The sequence below is a fragment of the Physeter macrocephalus genome, chromosome 1 (genome assembly GCF_002837175.3).
Source record: "Physeter macrocephalus isolate SW-GA chromosome 1, ASM283717v5, whole genome shotgun sequence".
Classification (NCBI taxonomy): domain Eukaryota; kingdom Metazoa; phylum Chordata; class Mammalia; order Artiodactyla; family Physeteridae; genus Physeter; species Physeter macrocephalus.
The window spans coordinates 29,745,590-29,762,463 of NC_041214.2; the positions used below are offsets into that span (position 1 = coordinate 29,745,590).

Below are 16,874 nucleotides of genomic sequence, written 5' to 3' on the forward strand. Positions count from 1 at the left end.
TTTTTTTTTTTTTTTTTTGCGGTACGCGGGCCTCTCACTGCTGCGGCCTCCCCCGTTGTGGAGCACAGGCTCCGGACGCACAGGCTCAGCGGCCATGATTCACAGGCCCAGCCGCTCCGCGGCACGTGAGATCCTCCCGGACTGGGGCATGAACCCGCGTCCCCTTCATCGGCAGGCAGACTCCCAACCACTACGCCACCAGGGAAGCCCAGTTCACTTTTATTCAGTCTTTTTTTTTCTGTTCCTTAGACTTGATAATTTCTATTGTCTTATTGTCACATTTACTGATTCTTTCTTTTGCTTGTTCAAATTGCCTTTGAGTGCCTCTAGTGAATTTTTCATTTCAGTTATTGTACTTTTCAACTCCAGAATTTTTTTGATTTCTTTTTAGGTTTCCCATCTCTTTTTTGATATTTCCTTTTTGTTCATATATTTTCTCTTAATTTTTCTCCTCATCTTCTTTAGTTCTTTGAATATTTTTAAGATGGTTGTTTTAAAATCTTTGTCTAGTAGTTCTGCCATCAGGTCTTTTTTTTCAGGGACAGTTTCTGTAGATTTGTTTTTTTCCTTTGAATGGGCCATACTTTCCCAATTCTTTGTATCCCTTATTTTTTGTTGAAAACTGAACATTTCAATCTAATAATTTGGTATGTCTGGAAATAAGATTCTCTTCCTTCACTAAGGTTTTCTGGGTTTTGTTTTTGTTTGTTTTAAATTGTCATGACTGTCTCTGTGCTGAGGATCAGCCTGAGGTATAAACTTAAGGTCTTTTTTTAGCCTACACCTTTCTTGGGCATGTGCAGTGACTTTCTAATTTCCCATATGTGCATTTACTTTTATTTTTTTTAATTATTATTTTAAAAATTTTGTCTGCATTGGGTCTTCGTTGCTCTATGTGTGGTTTCTCTAGTTGTGGCGAGTGGGGCCTACTCTTTGTTGTGGTGCGCGGGCTTCTCATTTGTGGTGGCTTCTGTTGTGGAGCACGGACTCTAGGCGCGTAGGTTTCAGTATTTGCAGCATGTGGGCTTAGTAGTTGTGGCATATGGGCTCTAGGGCATGCTGGCTTCGGTAGTTGTGGTGCGTGGACTCAGTAGTTGTGGCTCGTGGGCTCTAGAGTGCAGGCTCAGTAGTTGTGGTGCATGGGCTTAGTTGCTCCACAGGCATGTGGGATCTCCCCAGGCCAGGGATCAAACCCGTGTCCCCTGCATTGGCAGGCGGATTCTTAACCATTGTACCACCAGGGAAGTCCCTGCATTTGCTTTTAACTGTCCTAGTTTTTAAATGTATGGTTTCCAAAAGGGGAAAAGAGAAGAATGAAGAGAAGAAAAGGACAATGGTCCTTTAAATCCCCTGTACGTCACTTTAACCAGCATGAGAGGAGCTTATAACAATGGGAGGAAGTACAATAAGACCCCTGCCTCTTTTTCTGCTCCTCTGAGATCAGAAGCAGCAATCAGTCAGATCACAGAACCCCAGAATTTGGAGGACAAGGTCCTTTTTGCCCACCCTGACTCACACAAACTGGGTATAACCTGCTCCTGGTACATTGTGCACAGCTGCCTGCCTTAAAGCTGAGGGTGGGGAATAGGTAACTTTTACCCTGCTGAGAGGTGAAATAGACTGAAATTAACCACAAATCATCATTTAATCCTTCAGTGGAATTTGCAAGCCTCAATAGACTCAGAGTTCCAAAATAGTTAACATGAGACAGATTCTGCCAGTGAAGTTTTTTTCTAGTTGGGGAGACTCATTCCTGATGCTTCCTACTCTGCCATCTTCCCAGAATCATCTCTTCCTCATCTTGAAGAAATGGATGATTTCAGATTTGGAGCAGAACTGGTTCAAGATATCAGACAACAAGGAAGCTACTAGTGGAGTCATATCAAAAGGATAGGCTTGAATAGCTTTCCCACAGCCAAAGATGATACCACATAAGCTTCAATAATAGTAATAATAACAGTGAAGTGAAATCCATAAAATAAGTTTAAATTCATGACCTCATACTGATATTAGATTAAAAAAATTTTTTTACAGTAGGTCCTTGTTGGTTATCTATTTTAAATATAGCAGTGTGTTTATGTCAGTCCCGAACTCCCAATCTATCCCTGCCCCCGCAACCATAAGTTCATTCTTTAAGTCCGTGAGTCTCTTTCTGTTTTGCAAGTAAGTTCATTTGTATCATTTTTTTTTAGATTCCACATATAAGTGGTATCATATGATATTTGTCTTTCTCTGTTGGACTTAACTTCATTTAGTATGATAATCTCCAGGTACATCCATGTTGCTGCAAGTGGCATTATTTCATTCTTTTTAATGGCTGAGTAATATTCCATTTTATATATACCACATCTTTATCGATGGACATTTAGATTTTCTTCCATGTCTTGGCTCTTGTAAACAGTGCTGCAATGAACATTGGGGTGTATATATCTTTTCGAACTGTGTTTTTCTGCAGCTATATGCCCAGGAGTGGGAATGCTGGATCATATGATAGCTCTATATTTTAGTTTTTTAAGGAACCTCCATACTGTTCTCCACAGTGGCTATATCAATTTACATTCCCACCAACAGTGTAGGAGGGTTCCTTTTTCTCCACACCCTCTCCAGCATTTATTGTTTGTAGATTTTTTGATGATGGCTATTCTGACTGGTGTGAGGTGATATCTCGTAGTTTTGATTTGCATTTCTCTAATAGTTAGCAATGGTGGACCTCTTTTCAGGTACCTCTTGCCCATCTGTATGCCTTCTTTTTGTAAAAAAAAAAAAAAAAAAAAAAAAAATTATTTATTTATTTATTTATTTATCTATCTTTGGCTTCGTTGGGTCTTCGTTTCTGCGGGCTTTCTCTAGCTGCAGCAAGCTGGGGCTAGTCTTTGTTGCTGTGTGCAGACTTCTCGTTGCAGTGGCCTCTCTTGTTGCAGAGCACGGGCTCCAGGTACGCAGGCTTCAGTAGCTGTGGCACGTGGGCTCAGCAGTTGTGATGCGCAGGCTCAGTAGTGGTGGCACATGGGCTTAGTTGCTCCGCGGCACGTGGGATCTTCCCAGACTGGGTCTTGAACCCGTGTCCCCTGCCTTGGCAGGCGGACTCTCAACCACTGCGTCACCAGGGAAGTCCCTGTATGTCTTCTTTGGAGAAATGTCTGTTTAGGTCTTCTGCCTATTTTTTGACTGGGTTGTTTGTTTTTTGGGTGTTGAGCCGCATGAGCTGTTTGTAAATTTTTGAGACTAATTCCTTGTTGGTCGCATTGTTTGTGAATATTTTCTCCCATTCTGTGGGTTGTCTTTTCATTTTGTTTGTGGCTTCCTTTGCTGTGCAAAAGGTTTTGAGTTTAATTAGGTCCCATTTGTTTATTTTTATTTCCATTACTCTAGGAGATGGATCGAAAAAGATATCGCTGTAATTTATGTCAGAGTGTTATGCCTATGTTTTCCTCTAAGAGTTTTATGGTATCTGGTCTTATATTTAGGTCTATAATCCATTTTAATATTATTAATAATAATAATTGAAGTGAACTGAAATGTATAAAATATATTTAAATTCACAACCTCATACTAATATTAGATTTTTAAAACAGGATTATCTTCAGAAGATAAGGAACCAATTCATTTTCTTGAAAATTGGTAAATCAATGGGAGCACTATTAATGTGGGACCTTCTTGACATATAAGAATGACCCAGGGGCTTCCCTGGTGGCACAGTGGTTGAGAGTCCGCCTGCCGATGCAGGGGACATGGGTTCGTGCCCCAGTCCGGGAAGATCCCACATGCCACGGAGCGGCTAGGCCCGTGAGCCATGGCCTCTGAGCCTGCGCGTCCGGAGCCTGTGCTCCGCAACGGGAGAGGCCACAACAGTGAGAGGCCCGCGTACCACAAAAAAAAAAAAAAAAAAAAAAAATGACCCAGAGGAGAGGAAGCTAGGTTTCAGAGGTGGTTTACATCTGGTTCACCCTTATTCTGAGAGTTATAGCCCATCTAGGTAACAGTTTTAAATGGGGGAGTGACTTTGATTTTAGCGTTCATTTTCACAGATTTTTCTTTGGATTTGGCAAATGCCTTCAGGGAAAAAGTGAGTTTTCATCTTCTTGATTTTTTTCCCTTGATAATTCGTCATTATCTTATTAGTTCTTTAATGCTTTTAAGAAGAAGACATTTCTTTAACTTAGTTTATTCAGCTTTTTTCATTGTCTTTGGAGGCAGAGTTGCCCACTCTACTATTACCAAAAAGTAGGTTACTCACGTCATGGAATTTAGTCTTATCTAGACATATTCATATAAAACAAATTACACAGATAAGCTGTGTAATTTGTAGAAAAAGTCTAAGATAATATACAGTGGTATGATTAGGTAAGATCTATTTCATTCAGCATACTAATATATGGCAATGACACCAATTATCTATAAGTTTCTATGTTTCAGGTTCTACATACTTTTATATGTTGTCTGACTTAATAGGTATTACTATGTTTTCTCTTTTACAGATGAAGAAATCAAGGCTCAAAGATGTTGAGTTTGTCCATGTCACAGTTCAATAAATGGTTAAGCTGCTAGTCACTCAGGCCACCTGACTCTGAACTCTAAACCTTTATACTTTACTCTTTGTAGTGCTAGAAGAGCATATAAAAAGAGGACATGATCTAGTCATGGGATCAGGGGAGATTTCCCTGAAGAAGGAAATATGAGTCGAGAGCTGAAGGTCAAGTATGAGTTAACTAAGTGAAGAGGATAAGAGTGCCTAGGCCTAGAACCTGGAGGGAGATGACACTTTGAAGATTTGAAAGACGTCTGGTGTGGCTGTTAGGGAGATTGTCAGAATATGTGGCTCCACACTCTTGGGGGAATCTCTTACCTTGATATTTACTCCCCTTATGTCTGCTACAGATGTATTCTTCCCACTTTAAAACTGGCTGACTCCTGATGGTGATGCAGTAGGAAGAACACAGCATCACCTCTGAAATATTCTTGCCAAAAAATACTGAACCTGAATTTAGTAAAGCCTTTAGATGTAACTAGTTTACAAGAAATATAGGGGATGAAGAAATATGTTAAATGATAAGAATACAGTAAGCCAAATCCGTAATGTGAGTAATTCTTTAAGACAAATGGCCTATTTCTTCAACAAATAAATGTCAGGTTAAAAAAAAAGAGGGTGGGGGAGACGAGTGAGATTGTTACAGATTAAAAGAAATTTAGGAATGTTATATGCATTCCTTGAATAAAAACCCCAAAAGACATTTTTTTATTTTGCGGTACGCGGGCCTCTCACTGCTGTGGCGTTTCAGAGGTGGTTTACATCTGGTTCACCCTTATTCTGAGAGTTATAGCCCATCTAGGTAACAGTTTTAAATGGGGGAGTGACTTTGATTTTAGCGTTCATTTTCACAGATTTTTCTTTGGATTTGGCAAATGCCTTCAGGGAAAAAGTGAGTTTTCATCTTCTTGATTTTTTTCCCTTGATAATTCGTCATTATCTTATTAGTTCTTTAATGCTTTTAAGAAGAAGACATTTCTTTAACTTAGTTTATTCAGCTTTTTTCATTGTCTTTGGAGGCAGAGTTGCCCACTCTACTATTACCAAAAAGTAGGTTACTCACGTCATGGAATTTAGTCTTATCTAGACATATTCATATAAAACAAATTACACAGATAAGCTGTGTAATTTGTAGAAAAAGTCTAAGATAATATACAGTGGTATGATTAGGTAAGATCTATTTCATTCAGCATACTAATATATGGCAATGACACCAATTATCTATAAGTTTCTATGTTTCAGGTTCTACATACTTTTATATGTTGTCTGACTTAATTCAACCTATGAGATATAGGTATTACTATGTTTTCTCTTTTACAGATGAAGAAATCAAGGCTCAAAGATGTTGAGTTTGTCCATGTCACAGTTCAATAAATGGTTAAGCTGCTAGTCACTCAGGCCACCTGACTCTGAACTCTAAACCTTTATACTTTACTCTTTGTAGTGCTAGAAGAGCATATAAAAAGAGGACATGATCTAGTCATGGGATCAGGGGAGATTTCCCTGAAGAAGGAAATATGAGTCGAGAGCTGAAGGTCAAGTATGAGTTAACTAAGTGAAGAGGATAAGAGTGCCTAGGCCTAGAACCTGGAGGGAGATGACACTTTGAAGATTTGAAAGACGTCTGGTGTGGCTGTTAGGGAGATTGTCAGAATATGTGGCTCCACACTCTTGGGGGAATCTCTTACCTTGATATTTACTCCCCTTATGTCTGCTACAGATGTATTCTTCCCACTTTAAAACTGGCTGACTCCTGATGGTGATGCAGTAGGAAGAACACAGCATCACCTCTGAAATATTCTTGCCAAAAAATACTGAACCTGAATTTAGTAAAGCCTTTAGATGTAACTAGTTTACAAGAAATATAGGGGATGAAGAAATATGTTAAATGATAAGAATACAGTAAGCCAAATCCGTAATGTGAGTAATTCTTTAAGACAAATGGCCTATTTCTTCAACAAATAAATGTCAGGTTAAAAAAAAAGAGGGTGGGGGAGACGAGTGAGATTGTTACAGATTAAAAGAAATTTAGGAATGTTATATGCATTCCTTGAATAAAAACCCCAAAAGACATTTTTTTATTTTGCGGTACGCGGGCCTCTCACTGCTGTGGCCTCTCCGGTTGCGGAGCACAGGCTCCGGACGCGCAGGCTCAGTGGCCATGGCTCACGGGCCCAGCTGCTCCGCGGCACGTGGGATCTTCCCGGACTAGGGCACGAACCTGCGTCCCCTACATCGGCAGGCGGACTCCCAACCACTGCGCCACCAGGGAATCCCCCAAAAGACATTTTTAAGACATTTGGGGGAGAATTGAACATGGACTAGATATTAAGTGATAGTAAGGAATTATTACTATAATTGGGTGTGACAGTGGTATTGAAGTTATGTTTAAAAAGGGTCTGTATTTATTAGAGATGAATACTGAAATATAAGTGGGTAAGGAAGAAATGAAACAAGTATGGAAGAATGTTGGTTATCATTGAACCTGGATTAATGAATACTTGGGTTCATTGTACTCTTTCTTTACTTTTTTTTTCTTTCTCTACTTTTATGTATTTTTGAAAATTTCTCTAATGAAAAGTTTAAAAACTAGCTGAAAGGTGATAGCCGTTGAAGTTGGCTGATATTTTTGAGAAGTATCTTTATTTAAAATAAAGGTGGGAGGGGTGAACATAGTGGGTGACTTAGTTGTTGGAGACCAGAATTTAAAGCGGAGAGAGTACTCTGTGATGTCAAGCAGCAAAAATGGCAGAATTTGAGAATTTGTAACATGTTACTAGGTTTAGCTGAAAATGAATTATTGGTGGCTAGTAAATTGTTTAGTTGGATTTCGCTACCTGAAGCAGATATAGAAGGACAGAATGGTGCTTTGCAAGAAATACTGAACTAGCAGTGGGGAGACCTACTTCTAAGGAATCCTGGGAAGATCATTTTACCTCTCTGGGCCTCAGATGGTTTTAGCATCTGATATATTGGTACGATTCTCCCAACACTCTCTCTTGCCAGCTCTGGGCAGCTATAGATTTTGGATTAAACAATTTCCGAGGTTCTCTCAAGCTATGAGATTCCATGATGCTAATGAATGTGTATGTGTGATTGTGCCTCTGCAAAGGAGCAGTTAGATATCAAAAAATCCAAGGAGGGCTTCCCTGGTGGCGCAGTGGTTGAGAGTCCGCCTGCCGATGCAGGGGACACGGGTTCGTGCCCTGGTCCAGGAATATCCCACATGCCGTGGAGCGGCTGGGCCCATGAGCCATGGCCGGTGAGCCTCTGTGTCCGGGTCCTGTGCTCTGCAACAGGAGAGGCCACAGCAGTGAGAGGCCCACGTACCGCAAAAAAAAAAAAAAAAAAAAATCCAAGGAAATATTTTCCTACAGAGTGGCACAGTCTTAGACAACAAGAGCAAGTGATGGGAGGGTAAACTTAATATAAACCTTTGTGTGTGCCATATAGAATCCTTTGTTGCTAGCTTCTTAGCTACTTAATAAATAAAGACCACCTAAGAATGTGGCACATCATTTACCCTTCGAATTAGTCCAGTGAATTGTTAGACTGGCCTGTAACTTTGGGTCAGACACAGTTCTTTTAGTTTTTTGGGGAAGCAGCTTCCAAAAAACATCAATTTATTTATTAGCATCACTTGCTTTTCATATTATCTAGTTAAAACAAATAGTTTTCTTTGTGTGTAAGTATGTAAAACCCCATAATGCTTTATTTCTGGAGGAGAACATTATAAAATTCTTAAAATCAGTTTTCTTAGAAGTCATAAAAGTTTTGACACAGGAATACTTAAATTGAGTAGTAGGTTCTTTTAGATGTAATTTCCTTTAACACCTGTTGCACTTTTTTCTTAATTTAGGCAACTCACAATTTTTTATTGCCAACCTCTACTTCCTTTGACTCTACAAAGAAAATTGTATCTACAGCAGCCCCTAAAGCCCAGGAGTCCAGCAAATCATCAAACAGACTCATGACTGAAAAACAGGTAAACCTAAAATATTTGAAGCCAGTGTTTGTCAGAGTATATGTCAAAGAATACCACATCTACAAATGTGAAAAATCTTACTTTCAAAGGCTGCTTTAGTAAAAATCATTTTGGGAAATGATGGGTTAAAGACTATTAAGTGATACCATTATTCTAAGACTTCACAATACAGTAAGTCCCCCACATACGAACCTTCAAGTTGCGAACTTTCAAAGATGCGAACGTGCATCTGGTGCCAGCAAGGAACCAGAACCTGTGCCATCAACATCGGGTGTGAGTGAAATTGCAGCTTGCCCTCCGTCTCCTGCTGCTGACGATCCTTCAGCTCTACCATCTGCCACCTCCTCTCCCTCCTCCAGTCAGTAACTCTTCCTGCCCGTTCACTTGATACCAGCCCCTGTATGCCAGCTGTTATACTACTGTACTTTTCAAGGTAGTGTACTGTAAGATTAAAAATTTATTTTTTGTGTTTTTTTAATGTATTATTTGTGTGAAAAGTATTAGAAACTTATTACAGTACAGTGCTGTATAGCCGATTGTGTTAGTTGGGTACCTAGGCTAACTTTGTTGGACTTAAGAACAAATTGGACTTACGAACACGCTCTCGGAACAGAACTTGTTTGTATGTAGGGGACTTACTGTACTATCAGTCTCCAGAAAGAGGCTTTAGTGTACAGTATTTCCTACTTATTTAACACTAATCTGATGAATATTTCGTTAGACTGGTGTTCTGCAGCACATATTTTAGAAAATACCATTCTCAACTATTTTTGGAATTTGCAAACAGTTATGTTTTTCTTTCTCTTAAAAGAGCTATCAAGGAACAATATGTGTAATTGGGTCATTCAAAATGTGTGACATTGTTATTTATAGAGCATTTTGTTTTTATGAGTCATAGGAGGCATCCACTTATATACCCACACAGAGCTTTTGGCTCCTAAAACAGATATCAGCAATACTTTTAGTTCTGTGTCATTCATCTTTGTGACCAGAAGACATAAATAAGGGAAAAGGTTGTGGGAGGGAGGAGAGTTATAGAAAGGATAAAGAAAGGGAAGAAAGTCAGCAGTCAAAAGGAAAGATTTGTTTGGCACTGTGAGCCATAGTGCTATCAGAGAGTCATCATAATAATTTGGTTTTTGTCTTGATAGATTTTTAAAAAATTGAAGTATAGTTGATTTACAGTACTATATTAGTTTCACGTGTATAACATAGTGAATCAGTATTTTTACAGATTTTACTCCATTAAAAAGTATTATAAGATAATGGTTATAATTCTCTAGCTATATGGTGTATCCTTGTTGCTTATCTATCTTGGTAGATTTTTTAATGTCTGAGGGGCATTTGGATGTGGAGAATACTTTTTTTTTTTTTTTTTTTTTGAGAATACTTTTAAAAATTGTCTAGGAGGGTGGGAGGGGAAAAGTTGTCTAAATTATTAATCTTAAAGTTACTATGATATTTACGTACTCTACACTAATGAAAATGTATAAAATATATTTTTTAAGCATTTAAATAGGTTGAAAATACACTCAAATTATATTTTCACAAATAAATAAGATACTTAAGGTATTTTAAAAAAGAACACAAAGTACCTCACACAGTGATTTCAAAATTGATCATTTTACTTAAATTAAGAGCCTGTTATAAAACTGTTAATATCATGGATTTAAATGTGTCATTTAAAAAAATCTCCATTTCTGTTCTTATCTGTATTTTATGTTCTTATTTTTTTTCCCATTGTTAGGTTTTTATTTATTTTAGTTTTTATTCTTTCTTAATCTAGAGATTAACCTCTCAGGTTTATGGTGTAAATACATATTTAGAATCAGCAATACAAAACTTGAGTGTCTTTCAGAATGATTCTACTAGAATCAGTTACTTGGATGGGCAGACTCCTTTTCATAGTTAGTTCCTGTATATTGGACAAGTTCTATCTAAATTACTGGCTCTGTCAAGTCAGATATGTTTTGATTTTGTTGTGACCCTAGTCAGTATGAAAGTGCCACTTGTTTCTTAGTGACTCAACCTTTCTTTACTCTTCAATTAATATAACCTAATAATTTGCAGCTTTTTATTTTGATTGGGGCCTGGTCTGGTTCAGTTAAATAAAAAACCTAAGGGCGGGACTTCCCTGGGGGTCCAGTGGTTAAGACTTGGCCTTCCAATGCAGGGGGTGTGGGTTCGATCCCTGGTTGGGGAGCTAAGAGCCCACATGCCTCGCGGCCAAAAAACCAAAACATAAAACAGAAACAATATTGTAACAAATTCAATAAAGACTTTAAAAAGACAAAAAACCTAAGTTCTGTTTGTTTCACTGAAATTACAAGGTTTTTTATTTTTATTTAATTTATCCATGAAGGCCTATATATGAGTATTCTGGAATTATATAATGTAATTATGCTTATTTGCATCCTTTTTAGTCTCTTAATTTTGTTAGAAACAAATTTGTTTTAATTTTAATCATATGTGTATAAAAATTCCTATTAAAGCTTTTGGAGAAAAAGTCTTATTCTGGAAACAAGGGAAATTATATACAAGGGTATTTCTTCACCTCATATCTTAAAGTTGATCCTTTTCTCCCTCATAATTGTAGCGGGAAGAAGCAGAATGGGAAAGCGTAAACGTGCTGTTGCTGATGCATGGCTTAAAACCTTTATCTCTAGTCAGAAGAACAGATATGAAAGGTAATCAGGTCCTATTCTTCTTAAGATAAAAATGTTCTTTTTCTGTTAAAAAATTTTTGATGTTAAATTTTTTTCCTTATCTTTATTTTTACTATGTGTATTACATTTCAACAAATGTAGATCTCATCATTTTTGACAAACAATCATCACAAAGGATGAGGGAGAATTTAAAAACTTTGATGGAAGAAACATCACGTCAACAGAACATGATCCGGGAGCTCATAGAAACTAATAAGCAGCTTAAGTAAGAAAATGGAAAAAAAAATAACTCCCTTGTTGTGACCATGAGAGGGGTGGGATAGGGAGGGTGGGAGGGAGGGAGACACAAGAGGGAAGAGATATGGGAACATATGTATATGTAAGAAACTAAAAGACAACATTGTATTTGCAGTTTCTATGTTCTTCAGTACGGTTTCCCTTTTTCTGTACTTAGCTTCTGTGGATAAAGTTTGATAAACTTTTGGGTCCTCTAAAGATCTAAGCAGATAATTTCAGTTTTAAGTCAACATGAACAGTATCAGGTAGTTCTCCCTCTTCTTTCTTCATAGAGAGTATATGGATCAGGAAACTGATTTTTACTATTCTTTTAGTGGTTATCTCAAAGATTAAAAAATATGCACTCGTGACTTCTCAAAATGTAATTTTACTTTGTATTTTTTACCTTATTCCATGACATTGTGACAATCATAAAACAATTTTTAACATTCTCCAACTTATATTATTGTATATTTCTTTTTTTTTAACATCTTTATTGGAGTATAACTGTTTTACAATGGTGTGTTAGTTTCTGCTTTACAACAAAGTGAATCAGTTATACATATACATATGTTCCCATATCTCTTCCCTTATTGTTGTATATTTCAATTCCATATTTATTTTTATTTTCTCTCCATACATTTATTTACTGCTGACAGTTGAAATAGCACAAAATACTTCCTTCCTGTTATTATTTAAACTTTTAAAAAGCAGGAAAAAAATTTAGCTCCATACTCTGTGCCCTAATTATTATGTATTATCCAAACCATCTGGTGTAAAGCCACCAAGCTCTTTTTTACACTTCTCCACAAGTTCTTTAGCTTTTTTTTTTTTTTTTTTTTTTTTTTTACTTTGTGTTGGATTCCTCTGTTGACTTCAGCTTTCTAAAATACACAGGGAGCCATGAAATTGAGTGTTTTTTAGGGCCAAATGAAAAAATAGATCTAATGTATATTAAAGTCAGCAAGATATTCCTAATACATGACTGCCTTATAAGTAACTGATATCTAGGTAGGGAGGAAAAAGATATAGGAAGGATGGCCTGGGCTGTTAAAATTGTTACTGCACCCTCTCCAGATTCTTGGACAGCAATACCATAGAAATGAATATCGCTCCCTCAAGATTCTTAGGCAAGCAAAGCTTTTTATTGAAAGGATAGCTTGCGCACAAGGGAGAAGGTGGAAAAGCATGCCAACTCCTTGAGGACTTTCAGGGAAAGGGTTTTAAAGGCCGGGTGAGGGAGGGGGCCGCAGAGTGCCTGATCAGCTTGTGCTTTTCTTGCACTGGTTGGCATCAAGGTGAAGTTTCAAGTATCATCAACCTTCTAGTTTCAACCAGTCTGGTGTCTACATGCTTGCAGTCAGCAGTTTTCCTCTGGCGGGGGTCTGCTTCCTGCAAAAATAACTTAGGAATGTGTGTCAGGCCAGTGACTCTGCTGTGTGGCAGATTTATAGTCCCACTTTTGTCTTTTGGAAACTATGTACATAACATCAGTGGAACAGAGATAATCTTTTATTCCTGTGGGTCTTTGGGTATTATCTCAGAGGCCCAAGCCTTTAGGCAATTTGGTTTTTTGGTTTTGTTTTGTGTTTTTGTCGTTTTGTTATTTATTTATTTATTAGCTGCGTTGGGTCTTTGTGGCTGTGCCTGGGCTTTCTCTAGTTGTGGTGAGCAGGGGCTACTCTTCATTGTGGTGCATGGCTTCTCATTGCAGTGGCTTCTCTTGTGGAGCACGGGCTCTAGGCACGCGGGCTTCAGTTTTTGCAGCACACAGGCTCAGTAGTTGTAGCACACAGACCCCATCAATTGAGATGATCATGTTTTTTTTTTCCTTTTATTCTGTTAATGTAGTCTATTACATTGGTTCAATATATGAAGAACCCTTTCTTGCATTCCAGGAATAAATCCCATTTGGTCATGGTGTATCATCCTTTTAATATGCTGCTGAGTTTGGTTTGCTAGTATTTTGTTGAGTTTTTGTATCATTGTTTAAGGGATATTGGTTTGTGGTTCTCTTTTTTTGTTGTTGTCTGGTTTTGGTATTAGGGTAACACTAACCTCATAGAATGTCTTAGGAGAGATACAGTTGATTCTTGTATCTTGCTTTTACACCCTGCAACCTTGAAAAATTCAATCATTCTAGTTTCATGGCTAATTTATAGAGGTGGAATTGGGACCCAAGTCACTTGGCTGTAGAGCTCCTGCCTGGCTTCCAGGATGGGGCTGAGGCAGAGGATAAGTTCTGGGTATAGCTGGCGGTTACTGATAGACGGTATGGTACCAGAAGCTGAGTCTCCTTTTTCCCCTGAGGGTCTCTTAAGTCTGTGCAAACTTGACCCTATGGGCAGGTGAACATGTGCTTAGATATGGCATTGTCTTCTGAAAGTGGTGTGTCTTAGTATTGTGCAGGCCAGATGGGGATAGGGTTTCTCACTGAGCTTTATTTTTTTTTTTTTTGCGGTACACGGGCCTCTCACTGTTGTGGCCTCTCCCGTTGCGGAGCACAGGCTGCAGACGCGCAGGCTCAGCGGCCATGGCTCACGGGCCGAGCCGCTCCGCGGCATGTGGGATCTTCCCAGACCGGGGCACGAACGTGTGTCCCCTGCATCGGCAGGCGGACTCTCAACCACTGCGCCACCAGGGAAGCCCCTCACTGAGCTTTATAAAAAGTGTATTAATAATAACAATGATGGTACTGTTGATTATGAGCTTTCTAAGGACACTGAGGGATGGAAACTATCTAATAAAGGAAAACCAGGCCGGTGATACTTCACTGAAGGCAAGAGAGTATTCAAGATGTACATAAATCAAGATTGTATAAATCTTGGGGTACATATTATTTCTGAACAAATTCCTGGTTTCTCTGAGTTTGCAGTCTACCGCATTACATGAATGCCTAAGTTGATTAAACCATCTGAAATCCTGAATTATCGTTGATCACTTAAGAATATTAATTTTAATTCTTGGTTCTTTTTGACATCCTTAATATTGGTCTCTTTCTGATTATTATTTTCATCTAAACATATATATAAAATTATATCAGTTTTATGGAGATTGAGTTATTATGAAACTTGAATGCATGCAATTATAAGCTATATTTTCCCCATTTTACACTGATTTTACTTGTTATAGTTTTTGCATTTCTGACGTATCAGTGCTCCTGGAGCTTGCACCCATTTAAACACAGGCTCAGCACTGAAGTTCTTGAATGAAGCAGCCTGACAGAAATTGTGAGGATAGCTTTGTGTACAATATTGTTAGGACAGCATGTCCTAGATGTATATATCATATCTTTTGAAAAATTTCTTACAGGCAAAATGTGAGCATTATAAGAAAAAACGAATGGAGGAACAAGAGACTATTGCTTCTTTGCAGAAGGATATCTCTAGATTAACAAAGGAGGACGAAAACAGTTATACTCCAATAAAGATGTTAAAAAAAAAAAAAAAAAAAAACTCCCTTGAAAAAAATCTTGAAATTTAATTTTTCATTTTGATTAAATATTAAATTAAAAATGTTTTTAATAGGTAAATCTTTTGGTAATAGCTTAGCTTAGATATGTAATGGTATCCTATATTTCTTCAGTTGGTTTGTGTTATAGGATAGAAATTTTAAGAATGCAAAGAAATTTTAGAAACTCATTTTGTTGTTAGATGGATATGTTTGTTGATATGTTTTATTTTTATTACTAAGGGAATGAATTGTGTGTCTGTTATTAGAAATGAACTTCAGCTACAACACAGCCGAGCAGCAGATCAGGAGCAACGAGCTAATGACTTGGAACAAATTATGGAGAGTGTGAAATCCAAAATTGGTGAAATGGAGGATGAATCCCTAAATAGGGTTTGCCAGCAACAGAATAAAATAAAAGAACTTCAAAAGGAGCATAAAGCTTTACAGGTACTGAGCTAAACATTTTCTTACATGATAGTGTTAAGACAGCTTGTCAGGGTTACAGGTGACTTCCGTGTTGCTTAATTCAGTGCTCCTTAACTTAACTTGACCTATCATTGTCGTTGCCTTGAAATACTTCATTTGCTTCGTTTCCAGAACATCCTCTCTTCTGGTTTTCCTCAACCCCACTGGTTATTTTTCAGCTCCTTTGCTGATTCTTCTCATCTTCCTAACCTCTTAGTGTTGGATTCCCCAGACCTTTCTCTTTCCTGTAAATTCTAACTCCCTTGGTGATGCTCAGTCTAATTCACAGCACTTTTAAATCCATAGCGCACACCTCTTCCCTTAATTTCAGACTCACATCCTGCACCCTACTTGATATCTCTACTGGATGTCTAATAGACATCTAGAACTTTTTTACATGTCTAAAACTGAGTTCCTGAATTTCCTCCCCAAACTTTCTTCTTTTAGTCTCCATTCTGGTCCAAGTCACCTTCATTTCTTTGCTGCTTCTCTCTTGGTTTCCCTACTCCCACCCTTCCCTTTTTCAATGTGCTCTCAACATAGTAGCTCAAAACACTTCAATGACTTTCCTTTTTTTTTTAAGAGGAAAATCCAAAACTCTTACCATGGCCTTACATGATGTGGCCACATGTTACCTTCTGACTTCATCTATTATACCTTTTGCGTATTCTGCTCCAGCCACAATGATATTCTTGCTTTTCTTTGAAATTTTCCTTGACCATTTTCACCTCAGGGATTTTGTACATTTTGTTCTTCCTTTTCCCTCTGCCATGGATGCTTTTTTAAAGATAGCTGCATGGTGTGTTTTCTGTCTCCTTACTCAAGTGTCACATCACAATCTCTCAGGGATTCCTTTATTGACTACTTTGCTTACAGTCGGCAGTCCTGTCCCCCACATATCATATTGCCTTCCGTGCTTTGTTTTATCCATAGTTCTTAGCACCATCTAACATGCTAATATACTATATACACTTTGTTTTTTTTATATATCTCTCTCTGTTAAAATGTAAGCTCCATAAGGGCAAATATTTTTGTCTATTTTGTTTAGGGCTAAGAAAGTGTCTGCTTTATTATTAGTTGTAGATGCTCAATAAATACTTGAATTATTGAGTTAAATTTACATAACATTTATATGGAATATACTTTGTGATTTTAAGTTGTTTTATTTTAATTGAAATAACAATGTTATAACATTGAATACTTAATTTCTTAATTTAAAAAACCTCTTATTTCAAACCTCTGGTGTTTATTATGATTAAACAAAGTAAATCTTTTGTAGTGATAACCAGTATTTAGTTTTATGAGATGTTACAGATACTTAGAAACATTATATCATTATAAATGTGTTTTTTTTTTTTTTTTTTTTGTAGGCGGGGGGCCCAGTGTTGTTGCGGCCCCCCCCGTTGCGCACAGGCTCCGGACGCGCAGGCTCAGCGGCCGTGGCTCACGTGCCCAGCCGCTCCGCGGCATGTGGTATCTTCCCGGACCGGGGCACGAACCC

General features: G+C 37.9%; 1 protein-coding gene across 12 annotated transcripts in view; it reads left to right on the plus strand.

Annotated features, from left to right (window-relative positions):
* CEP70 (centrosomal protein 70) overlaps positions 1-16,874 on the plus strand; it is an 88,873-nt gene that overhangs the window by 10,263 nt on the left and 61,736 nt on the right. For 4 of the 12 annotated variants that reach the window (XM_028489407.2, XM_028489417.1, XM_028489409.2 and 1 more), the window contains exons 1-5: positions 5,681-6,063; positions 8,388-8,513; positions 11,110-11,200; positions 11,321-11,444; positions 15,175-15,355. In XM_028489407.2, coding sequence (XP_028345208.1) covers positions 6,046-6,063; positions 8,388-8,513; positions 11,110-11,200; positions 11,321-11,444; positions 15,175-15,355 — 540 coding nt within the window. In that variant the 5' untranslated portion in view covers positions 5,681-6,045. Of the gene's footprint in view, positions 1-5,679; positions 6,064-8,387; positions 8,514-8,535; positions 8,947-11,109; positions 11,201-11,320; positions 11,445-15,174; positions 15,356-16,874 lie in introns of those variants that run through there. The other 8 variants (XM_028489402.2, XM_055086969.1, XM_028489420.2 and 5 more) reach the window with 7 other exon arrangements.